This window comes from Myotis yumanensis, unplaced genomic scaffold (genome assembly GCF_028538775.1).
Source record: "Myotis yumanensis isolate MYYU_CA2020_CCGP unplaced genomic scaffold, mMyoYum1.0.hap1 SCAF_13, whole genome shotgun sequence".
NCBI classification, from domain to species: domain Eukaryota; kingdom Metazoa; phylum Chordata; class Mammalia; order Chiroptera; family Vespertilionidae; genus Myotis; species Myotis yumanensis.
Window position 1 is genome coordinate 49,071,302 of NW_027223764.1, and position 22,232 is coordinate 49,093,533.

The following is a 22,232-nucleotide window of genomic DNA, read 5'->3' on the forward strand; positions in this document are numbered from 1 at the left end:
GAAGCTGGCATCAGCTTGACTGGCACCCCCCAGAGTCTGTGAACTGCTGGGCTCCTGGGGTGGGGCTGAGTCAGGGCCCCTGTCCCGTACAGGATCCCTTCTCCAGCCTGGGGGGCAGGCCGCAGCCTCCAGGGATGTGGTGGGGACCTTGCCGTCGCAGAGCCACGTTCGCAGCACGGAGTTAGAGTTCCTCAGCACGACAGATGCCTCCCACCTCTGTGCTTTATCCGGTCCTACCTTCGGTCCTTGAGCGAGTGTTATTGAGGGCCTGTTTTGTGCCAGGCCCTGGGACAGAGCGTCAGCGAGACCTCTGAGGCCAGAGGGCAAGAGAGACAATGAATGGACAAGGGGTTTCAACACCTAGGGGAGGAGAAAGCACTGGCTCTGCAGGACAATAATGGCTGGGCCACTTGATCTCACTGATCGGGAAGGTGACTGGAGGGTGGAGGCCAGCATGAGCAGAAGTGGCATGTGCCACCTCATAGCTCTCCTAGGACAGTGCCCCTGCCTGTCCCTCCCCCTCTCTGGAGCTGTCTCCTCTCCCCTCTCCTCTCCTCTCCTCTCCTCTCCTCTCCCCTCCTCTCCCCTTCCAAGTGCCTCCCTGAGAGGGTTTTCTTAGCCCTTCGCCACCCTGGTCTCCTGACTTCTGCACAGATGGCCCAGAACTGAACAGTGTGTTCCACACGGTGTGGGGTGTGGGGTGTGGGGACATTGCCCTCCAGACAGCCTCAGATGCAGGGTGGGGTCACCTTCCGGAGGCGCAGCCTGTGGTCTGTGTGCCCGTCACATACCAAGCACCAGGAGAGAGACACACCAAGGGGGCTATAGAATCAAGCCCCCGCACAGTGGTGTTAACGAGAGGCTTTAGCGGTACCCCCAGAGTTCAGAGGGCACGGTGCTTCGAAAAAGACGGCTCAGGGCCAGATGGACAGAATGTAATGTCCCCGCGTGTCCAGGCAAGAAGCGCCCCAAGCTCATCGGCTCCACCTCCCTTTCCAGGTGGGGAGGGATTCCGAGGGTGGGAAAGGGCAGGGACAGCGGAGCAGAGAGGTGGGCGGTCCTGGCAGCCCAGCCAGCGGCTCAGCTCCCAGACACTGACGAGTCCCCGCTTTCTCTGCTGCCACAGCCCAACTATGGAAACCAGCAATACGGACCAAACAGCCAGTTCCCCACACAGCCAGGCCAGTACCCCACCCCCAACCCCCCGCGGCCGCTCACCTCACCCAACTACCCCGGGCAAAGGATGCCCAGCCAGCCGAGCACCGGGCAGTACCCGCCCCCCACGGTCAACATGGGGCAGTATTACAAGGTGAGTCCCCCCCACACCCCTACCCCACCGTGTCTTCGAGGTGTGGGTGTCCCCTGCAGTCGCCAGGACGTGCCCTTGCCCGGAGCTCTGCATGTAGTGACCAAAGGCCAGGCTGGCTTCTCTTGGTTCCTCTCCTCACGGGCTCAGAGGATGGTTTTCCTTCTCCTTTGACTACTTGCAGCACACCCAAGATATAACAATAAAGGAAATGCATCTTTTAAGGGAAAAGCACCCTGAATTCATTAACATTTCATCAAACCTTGTTTCTCCACGTGCATGTCCAACATGGTGTAGAGTTGTTGTGTCTGTGATTTTTTTTTTTTTTAATCCTCACCCGAGGATATTTTTCCATTGATTTTTAGAGAGAGTGAAAGGGAGAGGAAGAGACAGAAACACTGATGTGAGAGAGACACATCAGTTGGTTGCCTCCCGTATGCCCTCGACCAGGGCCAAGAGACTGCAAGCAAAGTGTGTGCCCTTGACCGGAATGGAACCCGGGACCCTTCTGTCCTCAGGCCGATGCTCTATCCACCGAGCCAAACCGGGCAGGGCGTGGTGCAATGTTTTAACCTCTGACACGAGATCATGAGCATGCCACTTGTTGCCTCGGCGTCTCGTGGTTCCACTTGCGCTGGCCACCTCACATTCCCCGGAGGGAGCTGCCGTATTTATCCGTCCTTTCTGGTGGACATTGGGTTTTTCTGACTTTTCGCTTTTGAAATGATACTACAATGAATGTCTTCAGGCACGTAGTGTCTTCCTTCTTTGGGATTAGAAGACTCTGGAAATAGCTTACATGTATTTGCCAAGGAATTATGTCAACGGACGTGGCCACCTGCCGTGTGGCATTACTATTTTTGCTCCAACTTCGGCACAATCGTGTTTGCGTTTTTGTAAGCTCTTTTGCTAAGTTAGTAACTGTGGACAGAGAGAAGGGGGACGCTGCCCCCAGGGGGTGAGCTGCTCTACCCCTTCTGCTCCCCACCCAGCACGGGGGGCCTCTTCAGCACCCCCATACTCCCGGCAGATTTCATTGAGGAGGGAGAACTGCTTTCTCTCCACTCATGTGCTCTTGATCTTGCTTTCACAGCCGGAGCAGTTTAATGGACAGAATAACACCTTCTCGGGAAGCAGCTACAGTAACTACAGCCAAGGGAACGTCAATAGGGTGCGTAGTTTTTGTCTTAGGAACTATGCCCCGAGTGCCTCTGAATGTGAGGGGGTCCTGGCGATGGGGTGCGCTCTCGGGTCATCTGCTCTGGGGCACGCGTGCCTGGCCAGAGAATCCGCAGCTTCGGGTGACGGGTGACTGCGGGGGCGGGGGGGGTGGGGGGACGGGTGGCCCTGGCTGGTCCTGGAAGAAAGCAAGGTGGGGACTAAGAGAGAAAGGGAGAGGGGCTCCTGGGGAGCCACTGCCCTATGGTGCTGCAGACCCCAGTGGGCTGGCCCAGAGTCCTGATGTGGGAGCAGGAACCCTGGGCTTGACCCAGCTCTTTCCTCCCAGGGTTACATCAGACAAGTCCCCATCACCCAGGGCCTCGGTCCCCACTGGTCAAATGGGCTGGGGGACCCTGCACCTCCTACCTGTTTTCTGATGGGGTCAGAAGCCTGGGTGCAGCCAGGAAGGAGGGAGTAGTTTTTCCAGGGGCTCTCCTTCCTCAGGGGAGCAGAGCCCATAGCCTAGGAGCTGGGTTGGGTGGGGTGTATGTCCACAGCCATGGATCCTTCTCTCTCTCTGACCCCATAACCTATGTGTGGCTTCTCTTTCCTTCCAGCCTCCCAGGCCAGTTCCTGTGGCAAATTACCCCCACTCGCCTGTTCCAGGGAATCCCACACCCCCCATGACCCCTGGGAGCAGCATCCCCCCGTACCTGTCCCCCAGCCAAGATGTTAAGCCACCCTTCCCGCCTGACATCAAGCCAAATATGAGTGCTCTGCCACCACCCCCAGGTGAGCGCCCCACTCTCCCTGCCTGTGTCCGGCCAGGAGCCAGGGGCTTGGAGGTTGCCCTGCCTTTGGGGGCTGGGCATGTAGAAAGCGCAGGAGGAGGCTGGGGGAGAAGCAGCTGGGAAGGGGCTGGGAGAGGAAGCCAGGGCTCCCAGAGCAGGGAGCCTGTGGGGGGAGGAGGAGACAGGGATGGTCGGGATGGGGCCTGGTAGACTGGGAGAAGTGATGGGCTCACTGGTGTGTACTAGAGCACATAGCCCAGCTTCTGTGGCCCTGTTTGCACCCACACCTGTGTGTTCCTCTGAGCATGCAGCCAAGGGTGCGTGTGATGGGGGTGAATGAGCCCCTCCACGCCCCGGAGCCCACACTTCTGTGCGCCCATGGCGGCCAGAGGCCTGTGGCTCATCGGCTTCTCCCCCACCCAGCCACCCACAATGACGAGCTGCGGCTCACGTTCCCCGTGCGGGATGGCGTGGTGCTGGAGCCCTTCCGCCTTGAGCACAACCTGGCCGTCAGCAACCATGTCTTTCACCTGCGGCCCACAGTCCACCAGACGCTGATGTGGAGGTGAGTTCAGGGCAGGGGCACGGGCCCAGGCCGGGTGGGGAAGCCCTGGGGGTGACATCAGCCTGCCACCTTCACCTGTTCAGCAACATTGACTGGGCCCTCTGTGCACAAGGCCCTGGGGATGTCATGGGGAACCTGCAGGTACAGGAGAGACAGACAAGCAACCTTCCCATGTGACCTGAGGGAAGAGAGCTGTCACTCACCCCAGTCCCAAGAGAGTGGTCAGGGACGGCTTCCCAGACCTAAAGGCTGAGCACAGGGTGTTACAGGGCAGAGGCCCTGAGCTGGCAAGAGGAACTTGAGAGCAGCTCCTTGTGGTCAGAGCAGGAATGTGGAGAGAGAAGCTAGAGTGAGAGCAGGGCTGGGTGGGGCAGAACGGACAGGCCTTGCAGACTGCGGGGGCTGCCACCTGGCGGGGCTGCTGCTCAGACACCAGGATAGGCCACTGAGCGGCTGGAGGTCCCTGCTGGGCCAGGCCCTGTGTTCCCTGCCTTCCATGCCTGATCTTTGACTTTTTGAGTAGGCAGTGCTTACCCGGTTAACAATGAGGAAATGGAGGCCAGAGAAGCTGATTAGCTTGGGGGATTCTCACAGCTGGCAAGGGGCGGAGCTGGGACATGGGCCTGGGTCTCTTGGATGCCAGAACCTGGTGGTGTCTGCACCCTCAGTCCTTCCTCCTCAGGCAGGACTCAATTCCATGCCATGCCTGTGACCAGGGCCACTCAGCTGCCCAGTGAGCACTTCCGAGGCAGGAGATGCGTCTGAGATGGTGCATGCACACACCTGCCCACACACCTGCCACCTCGAGCAGGCTGCAGTGAGGGCCAGAGACAGCTGGGTGGCCGTGAGGGCATGCGGCTCAGGTGCTCAGCAGGAAGGTGGAGAGACCCTGGTGCAGGGGCCCTGCTCACCCACCCCTCCTTACCCATGAGTGCCCTTGTCTACGAGGTTTCCTGTAGCCCTGCTGGGTTTCATGCATATGTGGTCACTGCTGGTTTCGTGGGGATGCCCTTCAGGGCCCCCTCAGGGGGCCTGAGCCAGACCCTACCCTGGCCTGGGTGCTTCTCCCACGCAACAGGAGCCTTGCAATGGCCATAATCAGCCTCTTGGTGGTCTTGTCAAATTAGTGTCTTTTTGTTCCTCTGTCCCTGTCTGGGGGGGATGGGGGAGGGGACGGGAACAGGCATGGCCCTTATAGAGTAGGGGCTGGAGACCATGGCTGGGGTGGGGGGGTGGCTGGAGTGAATGGGTATGTGGAGTTATGGGGGGAACTGGATTGTTGGGGTGGGTTTTGATTGGAGGTGGGGCAGCGGGAATATCCAGGGTGAGAGGAGAGCTTGGGGAGGCTGGGGGAGCAGTTGAGGCCAAGGATACGGTCTGCATGACACATGGGGCTGCATTGAGTTCGGGAGGCGTGGCCTGGCGAGGTGTCGTGGAGGCCACGGGCAGCCCCCTGGCAGAGCCGACCTGAGCCCCGCGTCACCCCGCCCCACCCCCAGGTCTGACCTGGAGCTGCAGTTCAAGTGCTACCACCACGAGGACCGGCAGATGAACACCAACTGGCCGGCCTCGGTGCAGGTCAGCGTGAACGCCACGCCCCTCACCATCGAGCGCGGCGACAACAAGACCTCCCACAAGCCCCTGCACCTCAAGCACGTGTGCCAGCCGGGCCGCAACACCATCCAGATCACCGTCACGGCCTGCTGCTGTGTGAGTGTGGGGGGGCGCTGGGCACAGCGCAGGGAGCCAAGGTCCTCGACCCCCTTCTCAGCCTTGTCCTGGGGTCTTCGTGCCCTATCCCCACAGCCACTGAAGTGGTCTTTGAGGAGCACACCCCAGGAAAGTACAGGGACACTCTCGGGCAGAAAGGGTGGAGGATGCAGGACGGGGGGGGGAGGGTGGGGGGTGGGGGGGGTGGTCGGTGGTGGGCAGGGCTGGGAAGTGAGGCAGGCTCCACTCCAAATGCCCAGTGTCCCCCAACCCATCCCAGGGCGTTTCCGTGTCTGCCATAGCCTTGTTGGCTTAGAGCAGAGGCAGCTGCTCCCAGGTAGTGACCCCAGCCTGGGTCCCTTGACTCCCAGGTCCAAGGACACGTCCTGGTCCTGGAGGGCTTTCTCCCCCAGGTCCCGGGGCACCTGCTCCTGAAGTGTGTCACGGTGGACATGGCCTCCTAGGGGCCTCGGGTACAGGGGCAGCCGAAGAGGCTATAGGTGGGTGGTCCATGGGGGCCGTGGGACAGGACCAAGCATCACTCTTCCTCGCAGTCCCACCTCTTCGTGCTGCAACTGGTCCACCGGCCATCCGTGCGCTCCGTGCTACAAGGCCTCCTCAAGAAGCGCCTCCTGCCCGCTGAGCACTGCATCACCAAAAGTGAGTGCGCGCCAGACCCCAGCCTCCCAGGCACAGCCCATCGGGGACCTTTGGTTCCATGTGCGACACCCGGGGCCCTGAGTGCTCCTTGACACCACACCCCAGCCCTGGCTCCTGCCCTCCTCTGGGGCCATGGCGATGATCCAATGAGCAGGGAACTGTAGGACTCGGTGGGAAAGCTGACCCACCGGGTACACATCACAGGATATGAGGCTGATTAACACAAGCCTGTCCTGTGGTGCAGACAGGCCAGGTGGGCTTCCTAGAGGAGGTGAGCACCTAGAAGGATGGGAAGACCTGGAGAAGGGAGGCATCTTCACTGGGAGGGAGGCCCCACAGTTCACGCCTAACTGTAGACAAAACGACTTGTCTCAGAGTCCGTCCCTTTGGAGGAGTCCCCAGGTGACCGTTCTGGGGGCGCCACGTGGGGAGGTGCCCTGCTGCTCCTCCTTGTGATTATGCTGCACGTTACCGCCTGCTCCTGAGAACCCCGCCAGGCAGTCCGTTGTCCATTCTCGTTTCCACACTCGCAGAATTAAGTGCAGAAGCGCCTGAGGAGGCTCCGCTGACCCAGAAAATCAGTGGAGAAGTGCCAGACGGGGTTTCTGCAAGTGTTGCAGAAAGTCCCCTTCTTAGGAAGGCGGGGCTTGTTCTGCGGAGCCTGGGGCACTGACGCGGTCCCCTCCAGGTGCACGCACACTCCACACGTGTCGTACGTGGGGCTGCCGTGGCAGAGTGCAGGGCGCCTGAGGTACCTGGCAGGCTGAGCTCCCTTGGCTAGTTAGTTATTCACAGAACCTCCCAGTGTCAGGGGGAGGGCAGAGAACCAGTGTTTCAGCTGCTTGAGGAAGTGGGGAGGGGCGTGTGGAGCAGGGCCTGCCCTCCTCACCCACCTGTGCCTCCCACCCACAGTCAAGCGGAACTTCAGCAGCGTGGCAGCCTCATCAGGCAACACAACCCTCAATGGGGAAGACGGCGTGGAGCAGACGGCCATCAAAGTGTCTCTGAAGTGCCCCATCACATTCCGGCGCATCCAGCTGCCTGCTCGAGGTCACGACTGCAAGCACGTCCAGGTGAGCCTCCCGCAGAGCCGCTGGTGTCTGGCTGGGGTGGTGAGGGGGAGGCATGGGGCCGCAGGGCCTGCCCCTGACCGCTGAAGGACACAGTAGCCACCAGCAGTGATTCCACCACGTCAGCCATCATTTACTCTTTGAGCATCTGCGTGCTCAGGGCTGGGGCCAGGAGGCTGCTGAACTGGATTTAGGCTGTTCCTGCCCCGGCAGATGGCAGGTGCCAGCTGGAAATCCCACCCATACAGCCACGGCTGGTTCAGGACCTGAGACAGGGACGCCTCTGCCCGGTCACTGCTGTGTTCCAGGGCCTTGCCCGAGCAGGTGCTCAGGAAATGAGTGACCGTCACAGTCCAGGTGGCTACAGCAGACACTGCAGATGCGGGCAGCCCGGGGTGGCGGGGTTCACTGTGCTGGGGCTGCTCAGGGAAGGAATCCCAGAAACGGGGTGTGGGAAGCCATCCGGGAGGAGCTGGGTGTGGCCTGCGGGGTGGGCAGGAAGAGAATAGGCTTCGGGCCAGGCCAGCTGCCCTCTCAGCCCCACCCTCCCACTCACCCTCCCAGGGCATCCTATGGGAGAACGATGTGGGCAAGATGGACACCTGGTCACTTATTTGACACACACTGGACCACGTGTGTCCTCAGTACCTGGGCTGGGCGGGTGGGAGACTGGAGTCCATGCTGCCCCCAGCCTCAGCAAGAGGGGCAGTTAAGGGCACGACCAGTGAGGGGCAGCTGCGGGGGAACCAGGAAGGATGTAGGCACAGGGTGGTGTGAGAGGGCCTGGGCAGAGGCATGCGGAGACAGAAAAGTCACCCCACCCACCAGCCAGCCCTGCGTCTCCACCATGTCTCCCTCCCTGGTGGGAAGCCTTCTAGGGTCTCGGGAGCAGTAGCGTTGCATCAAAGCAGTTTCTGAGAGTCCTGACCTCTTCTGTCTGTCTGTCTGTCTGTCTGTCGGCCTCTGCAGTGCTTTGACCTGGAATCATACCTGCAGCTGAATTGTGAGAGAGGGACCTGGCGGTGTCCTGTGTGCAAGTGAGTGACACCCACCCCAGCGGAGCTCCTCGGGCCTCCCCCCGGCCCTGCTCTTTGGGGTCCAGCACCTCCGCCGGCCCTAAAAGCCAGCGAGAACCCACATACTGCAGAGGGCTCGGATGACAGGAGCTGTACATAGTCATACTCCCCTTGTGTCAAGCGGTCACAGGGCCGCCTCCTGGCAGTGCCTGCAGCATAACCAGCAGCGGGGACGGGGTGTGGTTGACACAGTGGGCGGGATGGGCTGTGCCCCCACCCCTTAGGGTCCAGGGGCACGGCCAAGCCTTTTCTCTCCTTTTCCAGTAAAACTGCTCTGCTGGAGGGCCTGGAGGTGGATCAGTACATGTGGGGCATCCTGAATGCCATCCAACAGTAAGTGGCTCCCAGCGAGGGGCGCGGGGGCAGGGGGCGGGGATGGCAGCCTGGATTGGGTGGGTGAGCATGTCAACATCCCTGACACCCTTACCCCATCTCTCACCTTCCTCTGACTTTACCTCTGTGGCTCCTGTACCTGGGGGCAAATGCACTTTCCAGAAAGGACCAAACTCAGCCAGGGTAGGAAGCTGACAGTGCCCCCAGCAGCCACTTCCTGGGTGGGGCCAGCTGCCCAGTGCCCGGCCACTTACTTTTCCTAGCCTCCGTCTCCCTCTCTCTCACATGCTGTAAAAACCCCATACCTCTGTCATAGGCCTGGGGCGGGGGACCTGGGCAAGGACACCTCCAGTCTCAGCTCAGCCCCCTGCAGCCTCAGCTCTGCCCCCTCCTCCCCCAGCTCCGAGTTCGAAGAGGTCACCATCGACCCCACGTGCAGCTGGCGGCCAGTGCCCATCAAGTCGGACCTGCACATTAAGGATGACCCTGACGGCATCCCCTCCAAGCGGTTCAAGACCATGAGTCCCAGCCAGATGATCATGCCCAACGTCATGGAGATGATCGCAGCCCTGGGCCCTGGCCCGTCCCCCTACCCACTCCCGCCGCCGCCTGGGGCCAACAACTCCAACGACTACAGCAACCAAGGTGGGTGATGCCAGACAAGGAGGGCAGCACCGGGGTCCCAGCGGGGGCAAAGGACCTCTTTGCTGATGGTGGCAGGTGGGGCCGGGGGTGGGGGTTGTGAAGAGGCAGAGGTGGCATACGCCCCCCAGGACAATCCCACATCACTGGACTTGGGGGTACGGCGGCCCATGCACCTCCCACCTTAGTCCAGCTGCCTGTTCCATCCAGCCCTGTAGTTGGCGCTCAGTTGGGAAGCCTGAGTGAAGAGCTGCCCCAGGAGCCAGCCTCCTGCCTCTCCCACCCACCCTGCCTGGCCTGCTCCTGACTCCAGGCAGGCAGGTGCCAAGCCCAGGGGCTCCCGAGCCGGCTTTGCTGGGGGCACACTGCCACCCTTTCCCCAGCCTCAGTGCTCACTGGGACCAGCAGAATACTCTCACGTGGAGTTCTCTGCCCCCGCCCCCCATCTCTGTGACATCTATATTGTCCCTGTCTCTGCAATGCTGCCACCTTGGCAGGGGCAGAGTCCCAGGGTTTGGAGCTCCAGCCTTGGGCTACCAAGGTCACCATCACTGACCTCTTGCTCTCTGCTGCCCAGACCAAGCTTCACCGTATGGCCATTTCTAGGAAGTACCCGCCCCCTCGAACACGGAGCAGCAGCTCCCTCCTAGGACCCTGCTCTTAGGTCCACAGAGCTCCTGGAGGATGCAGGCCCGGAAGGCTAGCCCACCCAGCAGTGCCCCACAGCACATGTCCGCAGCAGGCCAAGGGCCCAGCTTCCCGGGTGCTGATCTGACCTCGCCAAGGCCACATGCTGGGGCACAGCAGCCGGGAGGCCAGACGGCTGGCTTCTAATGGTGTCATCTGGATTCTGACGCAGTTTTCTTTGTGAACTTGGCAGATCTGAGCCGCTCTGGGATGTCGTCCCAGCCATGAGGTGCAGCCCTGTGGCGGCCGTGGGGGAAGCAGGTCCAGGGGCTAGCTCGGCATATCCTGCGGAGGCTGAGACCTGGGCCTCACTCCATGTCCCCTGCCCACAGGGACCAGGCCCCCCTTTCTCCCACTCCACCCCTCCTAGCCGTAGAGCAGCACAGGCCCTGGGGCTGAGGCCCACTGGACGAGGTCGCATGGCTGTCCATGGCACAGCCCGGATGCTGAGGCTGCAGGAGCCAGCTCGGGCCTCAGAAGGACAGGACTCGGTTCTTAATTTACACGCCGCCTGCAACCCAGGGGTGCTGTCTTCCCTCCAGTGACCCCGTCCGTTGTTACCCCCAGGCAACAACTACCAGGGCCACGGCAACTTTGACTTCCCCCATGGGAACCCTGGTGGGACGTCCATGAACGACTTCATGCATGGCCCCCCCCAGCTCTCCCACCCGCCAGACATGCCCAACAACATGGCTGCCCTGGAGAAGCCCCTCAGCCACCCCATGCAGGAAACTGTGAGTACCGCTTCCTCATCCCACCTCCCAGCCCCCACCTCCGCGGAGGCTGACCGGCAGACGGCTCCCTCAGCACCTTCTAGTGTTTGCTCGTTCCTCCCAGGCCAAGGGGAGGACTGAGAATTGGGTTTGAGGCTCAGGAAGGAGTGAGAGACTATCTGGGGCTGGGTCATAGCCCATCGGCACCCTTGGACCTGTTTCACCCAGGACACAGGCTCAGGAGATGAACGCTTCAGGCTCCTCCCTGCACACACACATGCACACCCCCATGTACAGCCTCACACACATGCACATCCCATGTACAGCCTCACACACATGCACACCCCCATGTACAGCCTCACACACATGCACGCCCCCATGTACAGCCTCACACACATGCACACCCCCATGTACAGCCTCACACACATGCACACCCCATGTACAGCCTCACACACATGCACACCCCCATGTACAGCCTCACACACATGCACACCCCATGTACAGCCTCACACACATGCACACCCCCATGTACAGCCTCACACACGTGCACACCCCCATGTACAGCCTCACACACATGCACACCCCATATACAACTTCATACACATGCACACCCCATGTACAGCCTCACACACATGCACACCCCCATGTACAGCCTCACACACATGCACACCCCCATGTACAGCCTCACACACATATGCACACCCCCATGTACAGCCTCACACACATATGCACACCCCCATGTACAGCCTCACACACACATGCACACCCCCATGTACAGCCTCACACACATGCACACCCCATCTACAACCTCACACAAACACTGTACACATTCCCACATGCCACTCCCTCCCTCTCTCCCCCACTTACACACACTCTTACATTATCTTACTGTAGCCCCGGCCATGTAGAATTCTGTCCCAGACCCAGGCACTTACTCCCCAGGGGTCTGAATCCTTGGGGTATCACCACCTCCTGCAAAAAGCAATGCCGGGACGTTTGCTTCTCCGAGCGCATTCCCTCCTGTCCCGTTTTACCTCTTACACATCCCCTGCACTGCTGAGAAAGCCCTTGCGGGCAAGGTGTCCATTGCCACCCAGAGGCCTCCCGCCCCGTGGCCCTGGCGGCAGAGTTGGGAGGCCAGTGAGCAAGTGAGCACTGGATGCTTCCACTCAATTTAACAGGCGTTTCCTTAGCCTGGGCCCAGGCTGGGCCTTGTACCTGAGGGAAGCAGGACAGACGAGGGCCTTGCACTAATGGAGCCAAGCTCTGGCAGGGCCTGAATGGAGCAAGAACAGTCAGGGTTTGGGGGAAGCCCGAGGACTGAAGGCTAAGGCTTCAGTAATTCTGGCTGCTCCTGAGAGGGGAGGATTGGGAGGAGGCTGGTGAGGCCCAGCAGGGGGTCCTGGGCCACAGGGCAGGAGGGAAGGGCCAGGGCTCCCACGGAGGGGTCCTGCTTGGCAGCAGGTTGGGTCGGCCTACGCCGGAAGGCACCATTCAGGCCCTTCGTCACGTGGCCTGGAAGGAAGGGGCCTCTGGGCTGGGCTGTGTCCCACACACCTGACACGGAGGTGGCCCTGCCACCGAGAGCGGGCCGTCCTGGGGCCAGTGCCACCCGATTGTTAGTGCAGAGGCAGGACCAGGAATCTGGGTGAGGGGCGCCGTAGCAGCTTTCCCGCAGGACCCCCGAATGCCAGGTCAAGAATGGCTGCTTTCTCGGGGCTTCGGCGAGGTACTTTCTGCCCTGTGGGGCTCCCTACTTCTGGGGACCTTTCCCAGCCCCGCCCCCCAGGACCTCAGCATTCCATGGCCAGCACCCCACACCCCCGACTCTCACAGGCTGCACATCGGGGCCTCACAATCCCTAGCGCTGGCAAATGGCAGCAGATGTCGTTCGCCTGTGTCCAACGGGGCTTTCTCTTGCCTTGTTAGCCCTGCGTCTGGTTCCTCAGGGATCTAAGCCTGTGAGTTGACTTCAGGATCCCCCAGGAGGCTCCCCAAATATGCACTGTCCTTCCCCGTTTCTGGGCTCTCTGTAGATGGCAACTGGACCCAGAAGTACAGCGGTGCAAGGTGGGGTGGGGTGGTGCAGTCACAGATGAACGCCCCCACACCTTCCCCGCCAGGGCAGCCTGCCCCAGCTGAGCACATGGCTGGGCAGGAGTCCCCTGTGCGCAGGGACTGCCGGGAGGGCTTCAGCCAGGCGCTGGTTCACTCGAGGCCCGTGCCAGGTGGCAGGTCGATGGGTATTGTCAGCAGGTCCAGAGAGCACCTGCCCCTGACTCCAGCAAAATGTCAGGGCCAAAGGGAACAGCTGTGTCAGCACATCTGGAGACTGTCCTGGACTGGGATGCCCCAGGAGTGTGGAGCCCCTCCCTGCCCCCCAGAATGTGCCCTGTGGGGCATCCACAGGCATGGGTGGGAGTCAGAAGCTGGTCCTATCCCTCTGGCTCCTCCTAGTCCTTCTCACCTTATGTGTACCCCATACTCGGTGCCCTGGGCCCTGATCTCAGGGCCCCGGCTGGCCGGGCACTGCTATGAGGGGCCACCTGGGCCAAGGGCAGAGGCCAGCCCACAGCAAGAGGGAACAGGAAGAGGAACTAGTCTAGAGAAGATCAGGGAAGGTGTGGCTGCCATTTTCAAACCCACAAAGGGAAAAAGGAATGCTTCATGTGACCCAGAAGGTGGGGAGGGGAGGACGTACCAAAGACCAAGGAGACATTTGCTCACCAGGCTGCCCTGGTGAGTCTGTGCGCTCCCCTCACTGGCAGTGTGTGTGGGCCGAGGGCCTGCGGGTATGCTGGGGGAGGGAGAGGGCTTGGACTCAGCCTTTCTCTTCAAGACCCAAGCTCTGAAGGAAGGGGGACAGCCAACAGACAAGCAGTAAAGTTTAAGTCCCACCCACCACCTCCCCTGCCCACCCACAGCCCCCCTGTCCATGGCGTATGCCCACGGGAGAAAGTGGGTCCTCTAGTTCACCTGTCAGAGAGGCACCACCCACCTCCACCTTAGCAAGACGGCCCCTGGGCGAGCCCTGGTGCCCTGGAGCCTGCCTTCCCTAGCGCCCCGGGGTACAGCCGGTAGGTGGGTGGCAAGAGGAAGAGTCTGGGAGGCCCCACTCGGCTCCTTTGACTGAGGCTCAGTTCTCCCTACCCCAGGGCAACAGGCAGGGCCAGTACCAAGGCTCCTGGAGGAAACCTGTGTGCCCACTTGGAGGGCACAGACCCATGAGCTGCACGCCTGCCCCATGCTGTCTGTCCGCGTCTGCTCTACTCCCCCGGCCCTTGGCGCCTGCACCATGCTGCCAGCAGCACCTCCCACCCCCGCCCTGGAAACATGCCCACTGTGCTTGTCCATCTGCCCGCGCTGTTGTTCATTGTGGTGGAGCCCAGGCTGGGAGGCGGCGGGCTCCCGGGGCCTGGCCCGCGCTGTCTGCTCGTCTCCGAGCCCCTGGCCACCTCCCTCCTGGACCCACAGACTCAGACGGCCCTTCCCCATTTTGCCCTCCACAACCTCCCCAACTGGCAGTTCTGGGGGAGGATTTTGTTTGTTTCTCTGCAAAAACAAAAACAAAAAAAAACAAGAGCAGCATTCAGCTTTGTAGGGTTGGCTCTGTTGTGGGGGTGTGTTGTTTTCCTGGTTTTGTTTGGTTCTCATTTCTCCAGGCATCCGTCGCTGTGCCTCGTCACCTCACCTCTCTTTTCTCCTGCTCTCTCCTCCTCCACAGATGCCACACGCTGGCAGTTCTGACCAGCCCCATCCCTCCATACAACAAGGTTTGCACGTCCCACACCCCAGCAGCCAGTCAGGGCCTCCATTACATCACAGTGGGGCTCCTCCTCCTCCTTCCCAGCCTCCCCGGCAACCGCCACAGGCCGCTCCCAGCAACCATCCACACAGCGACCTGACCTTTAACCCCTCCTCAGCCTTAGAGGGTCAGGCCGGAGCGCAGGGAGCATCCGACATGCCGGAGCCTTCGCTGGATGTAAGTTGGGGTCCCCACTTGCCTTGGCCTGGGGCTAGGCCTGGCGCCCGAGACCTGCCCAAAGAGCAGGGCTGGGTGTTGAGGCTCAAGGCCCGGGTGGAGGAGGTGTAGCTGTGAGGGGCTGGGTGGGTGGTGTGTGGGCCCAGGCAGCTTGTCTCCCCTGGCTTCAAACCAGGAACCCCCACCAGGGGGAAGCCTCACTGAGGGTCCGAGGGTCCCCTCCCCTTCCCTCCCAACCCCTGCCCCTCGCCCCCTGGCCATGGTCCTGCAGCCCAGCCTCACTCCACCTTCCCCAGGCCCCCACAGAGTCCCTCTGGGCCCGGTCCGGAGGCAGCGTAGGAGGCTCCTGCCCTTCTCCCCCTCCCCTCCTCCCCCCTCCGCCCACATTGAGTTTGCCATCTCCGTGTCTGCCACACTCTCTGGCCGGGGCAGGGGAGGGGCTGGAATGACGGCCCCTCTGTCTCACTGGTGTGTGTCTGTCTCCAGTTTCTTGTCCGTGTGTTATCCATGCCCTTGCTTCTGCTTGCTCCATCGCTCACTCTGACAGGCCCCTGGACGGGGTGCGAGGGGCCAGCCTCCGGTCACGGGGGCTGCTGAGGCGGACGTGGGAGGCTGAGACTCAGTCTCCCGCCTGAGAGCTGGGCGGCCTGAAAGATGGGAGGAGATGCTTGGAATGCTGGGGGCGGGCCAGGGCGAGACAGGAAACCTGCAGGACTTGCCCTCCCTCCCCAGCCCCAGCTCTAGCTTTCCAGGAAGGAGGCCTGCCCTCTCCTGCCCTGCAGTCCCAGCCCTGTCACCCGTGGCCCCGCAGTGTCAGTCTGGGGTGAATGGGTGCCCTCGCTGGGCAGTCACTGGGCACTGCCCAGCTCTCCTCCACCAAGCAGGCCAGGGGGTGCCTTAGATTCACGAGGCCCCTGTGACAGGAAGACTCCAAGGGCCTCAGGGTAGAGGGTAGGAACCCTGCAGCCTCTGCCCAGGGCCGTGCTGCCAGCCCGTCAGGGGCCTGCCTGCCAAGGAGCGGAGAGCTCCTGAGAGCGAGGGATCCGGGCAGCAAGAGCTGCAGGGGCCGCCTCCATGCACTTGGGTTCCGCTGGGAGGCCCACTGGCCCTGCAGGTCCTTGGGGCAGGTGCCGGGGCCAGAGGGTCTGCTGCGAGGAAGCCTCTGCCCCGCCAGGGCCTTCCCAGCTGGTGGGCTTGAAGCAAGCGTGGGTGCCCCGACCACACGTGGCCACAGGCGTTTGGGGACAGCTAGCACGGCTCGTTTCCCCTGTCGGGCCAGGGCCCTGGGAGGCAGGCAGGCAAGGGAACGGGCATGGGGATGCCCCGTGTCCCTCACCAGCCCCTCAGCCGGCACCTCATCTGGCTTCTGTATTTCTCCTCCAGCTCCTGCCAGAACTCACAAATCCTGATGAGCTCCTCTCGTACCTGGACCCCCCCGACCTGCCGAGCAATAGTAACGATGACCTCCTGTCTCTCTTTGAGAACAACTGAAGTCCGCCCTCCGCCGGGGCCATCCCTCCCCATTCCGCTCCCTCCTGTCGTCCCACACACTTTCCCGCTGGGAGCCGAGTCCTCAGTCCCTCCCCCTTGCCGTGGCCTCAGAGTGGAGGGGTGGAGGGTGCCCTGTGAAGGCTGTGGTCTGGAGCCGGTGCCCGGAGCCGGCCGAAGGTGACCCTCACGATGGGAGCGCGGTGAGAGGACACCCAGCAGCTTCCTGGTCCCTCCGTGTGCTGACCCCCCGAGACCTCCAGTGGCCGCCAGGTTCTTCCAGTTTCCAAACTGTAACCCTGCCTCCCTGCTTCCTGGCCCAGATCCTCCTTCTGTGACTGAGCCCAAAAGAAGCCCCCAGACCCAGGCGGCCGAGCCCTGGGGAGCAGTGACAGTCAGCTGCAGGGAGAACAGCCCGCCCACCACCGTCACCCACCACAGAAAAGCACAAGCCTCTGGGAAAGCCCACTCACGGAGGGGCCACGGTTGCCACTCGACCTCTGACCTCTAGCCAAGATACCCTGTAGACACTGTCTCAGCAAGCAGAGAAGGAGGACACGATCCTGTGTTTGAGAGAGGATGTGCCGTTCCTGCTTGGGGGCTGGTGGGGAGAGGGTCAGGGCCTCCTCAGAGCCAGGACAGCACAGCAGGTGGCTCCACGACCTTTGGGCTCGGGCCTGGGAGGGCAGAGAGCGAGTGCCCGGCGGAAATTATTGTGCCCTTAGTTGGGGGCGGGGGAATGCCGCCCGGTGGTCAGTAGGAACAGCAACTTAAAACTGCTCCAAGCCACTCCTGTTTTTGAACAACAGCCTCAAGCTACACAGTCATCTGGAGAAGAGAACATTGGACTCGTACAGCAAGCAAACCGATTCTCCCATGTGTGCTGTGTCCTCCCTCCTGCTCCTCTCCCACCTCTCCCAGACTGCTACGTGGGACACCCACTTCCCTCTCTGCTGATTCCCCTTTGTCCCCCGCAGACGGCAAGGTGGGATGGTGGAAAGGCATGGGAGATGCTGGCTCGGGAGTGTGCAGGCTTAGCAGCAGGAACCGGCATCGGTATCCCCAGCCCCCGCTGTCTGGCTGCCGATGTCCGAGGCTGCTGTGTGTGCTGGGGTGCGCCCACAAGCATCAAGGGTGTTTGCATGGCTGCCTCAGACACCGCGCTTGGCTGCCAGCCGCTCCCCTCTGTGTCCCTCTGCTGTCGAAAGCTCACCCCACACTCCTGCTGGTTCAGACAGAAGCAGCCTCTGGTTTTCCCTCCCACTCAGCCGACTGCTCTGAGTCTCCAGGTAGCTGTGTGTCCTCTGCTCCCTCCACCGCACGGCCTGGGACGCTGCTAGGCCGGCGGGTCACTTGTGTCACGTCTGTAAATTCGCTGCGCCCCTCCCTGCTGCTGCCTGGGGCCTCCTGCTCTCCTGTCCACCTGTGTTCTCAGTCTCCGGCTCCCTGGGGCGGGGCGGGTGGTCCCAGCACTCCTCTGCCTCTGACCGGGACAGGCCTAGCTGTCGATTTCCAGTCACTACCAGCGGCCAGCACGAGGTTTCCGGAAGGAAAGCTGCCATTGTTCGCTCCCACCTTGTTTCCTTTGTCCCGTTGTTGAGGTTTTTTCAAAAAGTGTGGTGTTCAGTATGCAAATCGATTATTTTAAGAATTGCTTTTGTAAATATCTTTGTGAATATTTTAGTATTGTCTTTGATAATCTTCAGCATTTTCATGACCTGGTTATAGCCTTTGCTGGTGTTTTTAAAATGCCTTGACTCAACGACAAAGACCGAGTCCTTTTTTTAAAAAAAAACCACAAAAACAAAAAAGCAACCAGGGCTATTTGTACCGATGAAGGGACGAAGCGCAGAGGTGGCTGTGCCGTGAGTTAGAGACCTGGCTGCCCACTGGGAGAGCCAGGCCCAGGCTGGCGGGACGAGACACACCAGGGAGCACGCGGCCGTCCTTGCCCAGTGCCCATAGCCCCGGCTGGTAGGCTGGTGGGTCGGGCGTGTGGGAATGTTCCGCCCCAGACGGACTTACAGACACCTTCCCTAGAAGTTCCTGCTTCCTGCCGTGTACTTTTCCCCAGAGAGGCCTGGGGTTCGTTCTGGTTCTTGTCGGGGTGTCCCTGCTCTGCTCAGCTGACCTGCCCACAGCTTCCTAGTGCAGGAGGTCACTGTTCCCACAGCCGGGCTCCAGGCACCTCCTCCGCCCTCTCTGGGGAAGCCCGGGCCCCCACCAGCAAGTTCAGCAAAGAGCCTTCCTGAACCGAGGTGCCGAAGCCCGCCCTCTGGGACGAACCCTTCCAGAGCGATTTGGGGGCCAGGTCAGGGAGCGAGGGAGGCATGAAGGCCCCCGGGGCTGGGAAAGCCCCAGCTGGTGGCAGGTTCCGGGGGCAGCCTCCCTCAGCAGGGCAATTCTGAGCTCAGGAGATGCTTCCCTGATCCTGTTTGGATGACCACTTGGAGCCATAAGTAACCTCAGCAAAAACGAGGCCTCAGCAAGCCCCTCTCCGCACCAGGCACACACCAGGCCACAGCTGCCACTCCACAGATGGACAGGGCGCCGGCGGCCGGCGGGGAGGCCCACGTGCAGGCAATCACCCCATCTCCTTGGTTTGAAGCTTTACCCATGTATCATGTTCCCTGTAACCATTTTATTTTTTGAGAAGCGTCTAATACTTTCTCCCTAATGGAAGTCCTACACCCCCAGAGAGCTACATGTCTGCTCCCTCCGCCTGACCCACCCGGGCAGGGTGATGTCAGCAGCAGCGACTCAAGCGACGTGTGTACATATGTAAATGAGAAATAGAGACATGTTAACAGATGCATTCATTTCCCTCGGAATGTGTATTGTTTTTATTTTACAAAACAAAAGGCTTGGAACTCCATCTTAACGTGAAAAACTAGATCCTGTTGTTAGCATTTGTGAGGTCTCTCTGCATCTGTCTCACTATGTAATATACTCTGACCCCGTGTGGAAAGGAATTTTCGTTCTGTTTTGTTTTTATTTTACCTACATGTACTATTTAGCTTCAGTGTACTAGTCCTGCCACCTGTGTATTTTTAGGGTGCTATGGAAATAATGAAAAGAAATGGGGATTTCAGAAGAAAATTGTAACCAAATTCATACTTTGTATAATTTTTGATATCATGATCACAGGTGATTCACACGTACACACACATATAGACACACCCACCGTGCAGCCCGAAGTAACTCCCACAGAAATCTCCATCGTCTTTGTACATCGTGTACAATGCAGTCATTTCATACTTTAAACTGCTCAGAAAAAGTAATTGTGGTTTCTAGTCTTGCAAAGCTGTATGTAGTTAGATGATGTGACAACTTCTAATATTTATCTAATAAATATGTATTCAGATGAAACCTGTATATTAGGTGTTCATGTGGTTATTTTGTATTTAAAGATCAAATTATTTGACTATTGCTAGACATTTCTATACTCTGTTGTAACACTGAGGTATCTCATTTGCCCATGTTAATTTTTTTCTAAATAAATTGACAAAAATGAAGGTTTGGCGAATTAGCTATTTTGTGAACATTCAGGAGTGGTTTGGGCATTTTTGTTTTTGCTTTTAAACCACCACCCTGCCCAATCACCCTGCAAAGGAAAAGGAAAGGAAGCAGGTGGCTTGGTGTTGAGTCGGAGGAGCCCCTGCCCTGGGTGCCCCTGGAAAAGGCCCTGAAACCCCGGGGCCAGGTGAGAGCCTTTGAGCCTGTGCCCTCGCCTTCTGGGCCCCTGTCTCAGCAGGCCCTGCCCCGGCAGTGGGACAGGCAGGTGGGGAGCGGGGCCTGAACAGGGCCAGGGGTGCTGGCTGGGCTCTGGTAGCCGACAACACTGGGTTTTCTGGGTTTAAGGAACAGGAGCCTGTTCCCCATGTTTGGCCCCAGAGGGCGCTGTCCAGAGCATTTGGGAATGAAAAACCAAGCCCAGGCCTCAAGCCCTGGGTGTTGACTTAGCCTCTAAGGGAACCTCGGCTTTTCTTTCCTGTGACTGCACTTTACTTGGGCTTCTCTTGCCCCAGCCCCGCCCCAGGCCAAGGTTCTAACTATCCTTACAGCCTCAGCACCCGACACAACTGACTGCCCTCCCTGTGCCCACCAAGTTCAGGGAAGGGTGTCTGATTCCAGAGCCCAGCAGCCAGTTGCTGTGCCTGCACTTAGCTCTGCTTCCAGCGGAAGCCACAAAATAACGGCTGCGGCCTTCCCTCTGCAGGGCCTGGTGAGGGTGGGTCCAAGGATGGCACCCCACAATGTGTCCCCTGGTGTGTGGGGGACTGCGTGTCAGGAGAGTGAGGTCTAACTGTGAGGAGGCGTGTGTGCAGCAGCGAGCCGGGGTGCAGGCTGTGGGATTGCATCAGCTACTAAACTGTGGAATTCCCCACCTCTGGGGCCTCTCCAAGGGCCAGTTTCTCTGGTGGGAGATGGAAGGTGAAGGACAGAAGGAGAAATGACATTAAAGTGGCATCCTGGGCCTGGCCAGTGTGGCTCAGTCGGTTGGGTGTTGTCCTGGGCACCAAAGGTCGCAGGTTCAATTTCCGGTCAGGGCACACACCCAGATTGTCGGTTCAGTCCCCAGTCGGGGTGCATCCAGGAGGCAACTGCTCAATGTTTCTCTTTCACGTGGATGTTTCTCCCCTTCCCCTCTTTCTAAAATCGATAAAACGCTTTTTTTTTTTAATGGAATCCTGGTCACTGCTGAACCTCAGGCACTGCCTCCTGCCTGCCTCACAGGGCAGGTGGGGCTTTCTCTGAGCACAGACACTCCTTGGAGAGGAGCAGTGAGGGCATAAGGGAGAGCTTCCAAAGGCCCACCCCGTCGACGTGAGAAATCTCCAAATCTGTCGAGAATTTTTATGAGTTTATTTGAACCAAACTGTCAGCAATTGCAGGGAAACAAAATCTCACCGGACTGAGAAAATGCTCTGGAAAATGGCAGTTTTGCTACGTATTTTGTGCGTCTGAATCAAAGGGGAAGACATGTGGGCTTACATGACATTCACTGGTGATAGATTAGGGAGGCGGGAGAAGGAGCGGGGAGAGCTCTGGGACCGGATAAAAGGTGAACCAGGCCCTGCCGGTTTGGCTCAGTGGATAGTGTTGGCCTGTAGACTGAGGGTTCCTGGGTTCAGTTCTGGTCAAGGGACTTGAGGCAACCAATCCGTGTGTCTCTCTTACATCGATGTTTCTCTCTCTGTCTTCCCCCCTCCTTTCCACTCTCTCTAAAAATCAATGGAAAAATATCCTCAGGTGAGGATTAGCAACAACAACAACAACAACAAAAAACACGGACAGACACATACTCCTTTTACGTTGGCAGGTGCAGGACAGTTAACAGTTACCGCTTAGAGATGGTATTTGAGTCACAGGAGAACAAAGAAGGCTGCTCTGGTGGTGGCTGTGCCCTGAGGGGTCTAGAAGAAGCTCACTCTGACATTCTAAAGGGATGCTATCTTAGATGCCATGACTTAGGAAGGTTCCATTTTACACCATCCTACGTGGTTGCTTTCGGTCTCTGAGTTTGTAAGACCGCCACGCAGGCCTCCCCTGAGCTTGTCAGGTTGAATAAGTGGTCCCCTGTTCGTCCACACCCTGCCCCCCATGGCCTGGGAGCAGTGCTTCTCCACCCATCGCTGACTGACCTGAAAGATCAGTTTGGCGGGTTGTGACCAGCACTTGTTAATGAAGTAATCGAGAACAGAAACATCAAGAGCACCCTAGAAAAGAAGGGTGAGGATTGCATCATGAAACTCGGTGCAGGTGTGTGTGTGTGTGTGTGCGTGTGCATGTGCGTGTATGTGTGCTGAATCATGACATAAAATTAACTTGTGGGTTGTGGTTAAAAACAAAAAGTTTGAATGTCATTGCCTTAAAGGCAGGAAGTAGGGGTGGGAAAAACAGAAACACAAGATGACCCATGGGCTGGAGGATGTGATGTGTGGCCCCAGGCTTGGGGGGAGGGCAGTAGGGGAAAGGGGGGAGTGGGAGGGGGAGGGAGCTGAACTCCAAGCACCCCGGAGCCAGAGCCAGGCCCTCTGCTGGGCT

At 59.5% G+C, this 22,232-nt stretch overlaps 1 protein-coding gene across 4 annotated transcripts in view; it reads left to right on the forward strand.

The window, feature by feature from the left end:
• ZMIZ1 (zinc finger MIZ-type containing 1) overlaps nt 1-19,559 on the forward strand; it is a 219,918-nt gene extending 200,359 nt beyond the window's left edge. For 3 of the 4 annotated variants that reach the window (XM_070433063.1, XM_070433062.1, XM_070433064.1), the window contains exons 13-25: nt 1,127-1,309; nt 2,400-2,477; nt 3,085-3,259; nt 3,682-3,823; nt 5,323-5,533; nt 6,088-6,193; nt 7,106-7,266; nt 8,233-8,300; nt 8,604-8,672; nt 9,073-9,317; nt 10,569-10,735; nt 14,439-14,696; nt 16,080-19,559. In XM_070433063.1, coding sequence (XP_070289164.1) covers nt 1,127-1,309; nt 2,400-2,477; nt 3,085-3,259; nt 3,682-3,823; nt 5,323-5,533; nt 6,088-6,193; nt 7,106-7,266; nt 8,233-8,300; nt 8,604-8,672; nt 9,073-9,317; nt 10,569-10,735; nt 14,439-14,696; nt 16,080-16,187 — 1,971 coding nt within the window. In that variant the 3' untranslated portion in view covers nt 16,188-19,559. The remainder of the gene's footprint in view (nt 1-1,126; nt 1,310-2,399; nt 2,478-3,084; nt 3,260-3,681; nt 3,824-5,322; nt 5,534-6,087; nt 6,194-7,105; nt 7,267-8,232; nt 8,301-8,603; nt 8,673-9,072; nt 9,318-10,568; nt 10,736-14,438; nt 14,697-16,079) is intronic. The other variant, XM_070433065.1, reaches the window with a different exon arrangement.
• The last annotated feature ends 2,673 nt before the right edge of the window (nt 19,560-22,232 follow it).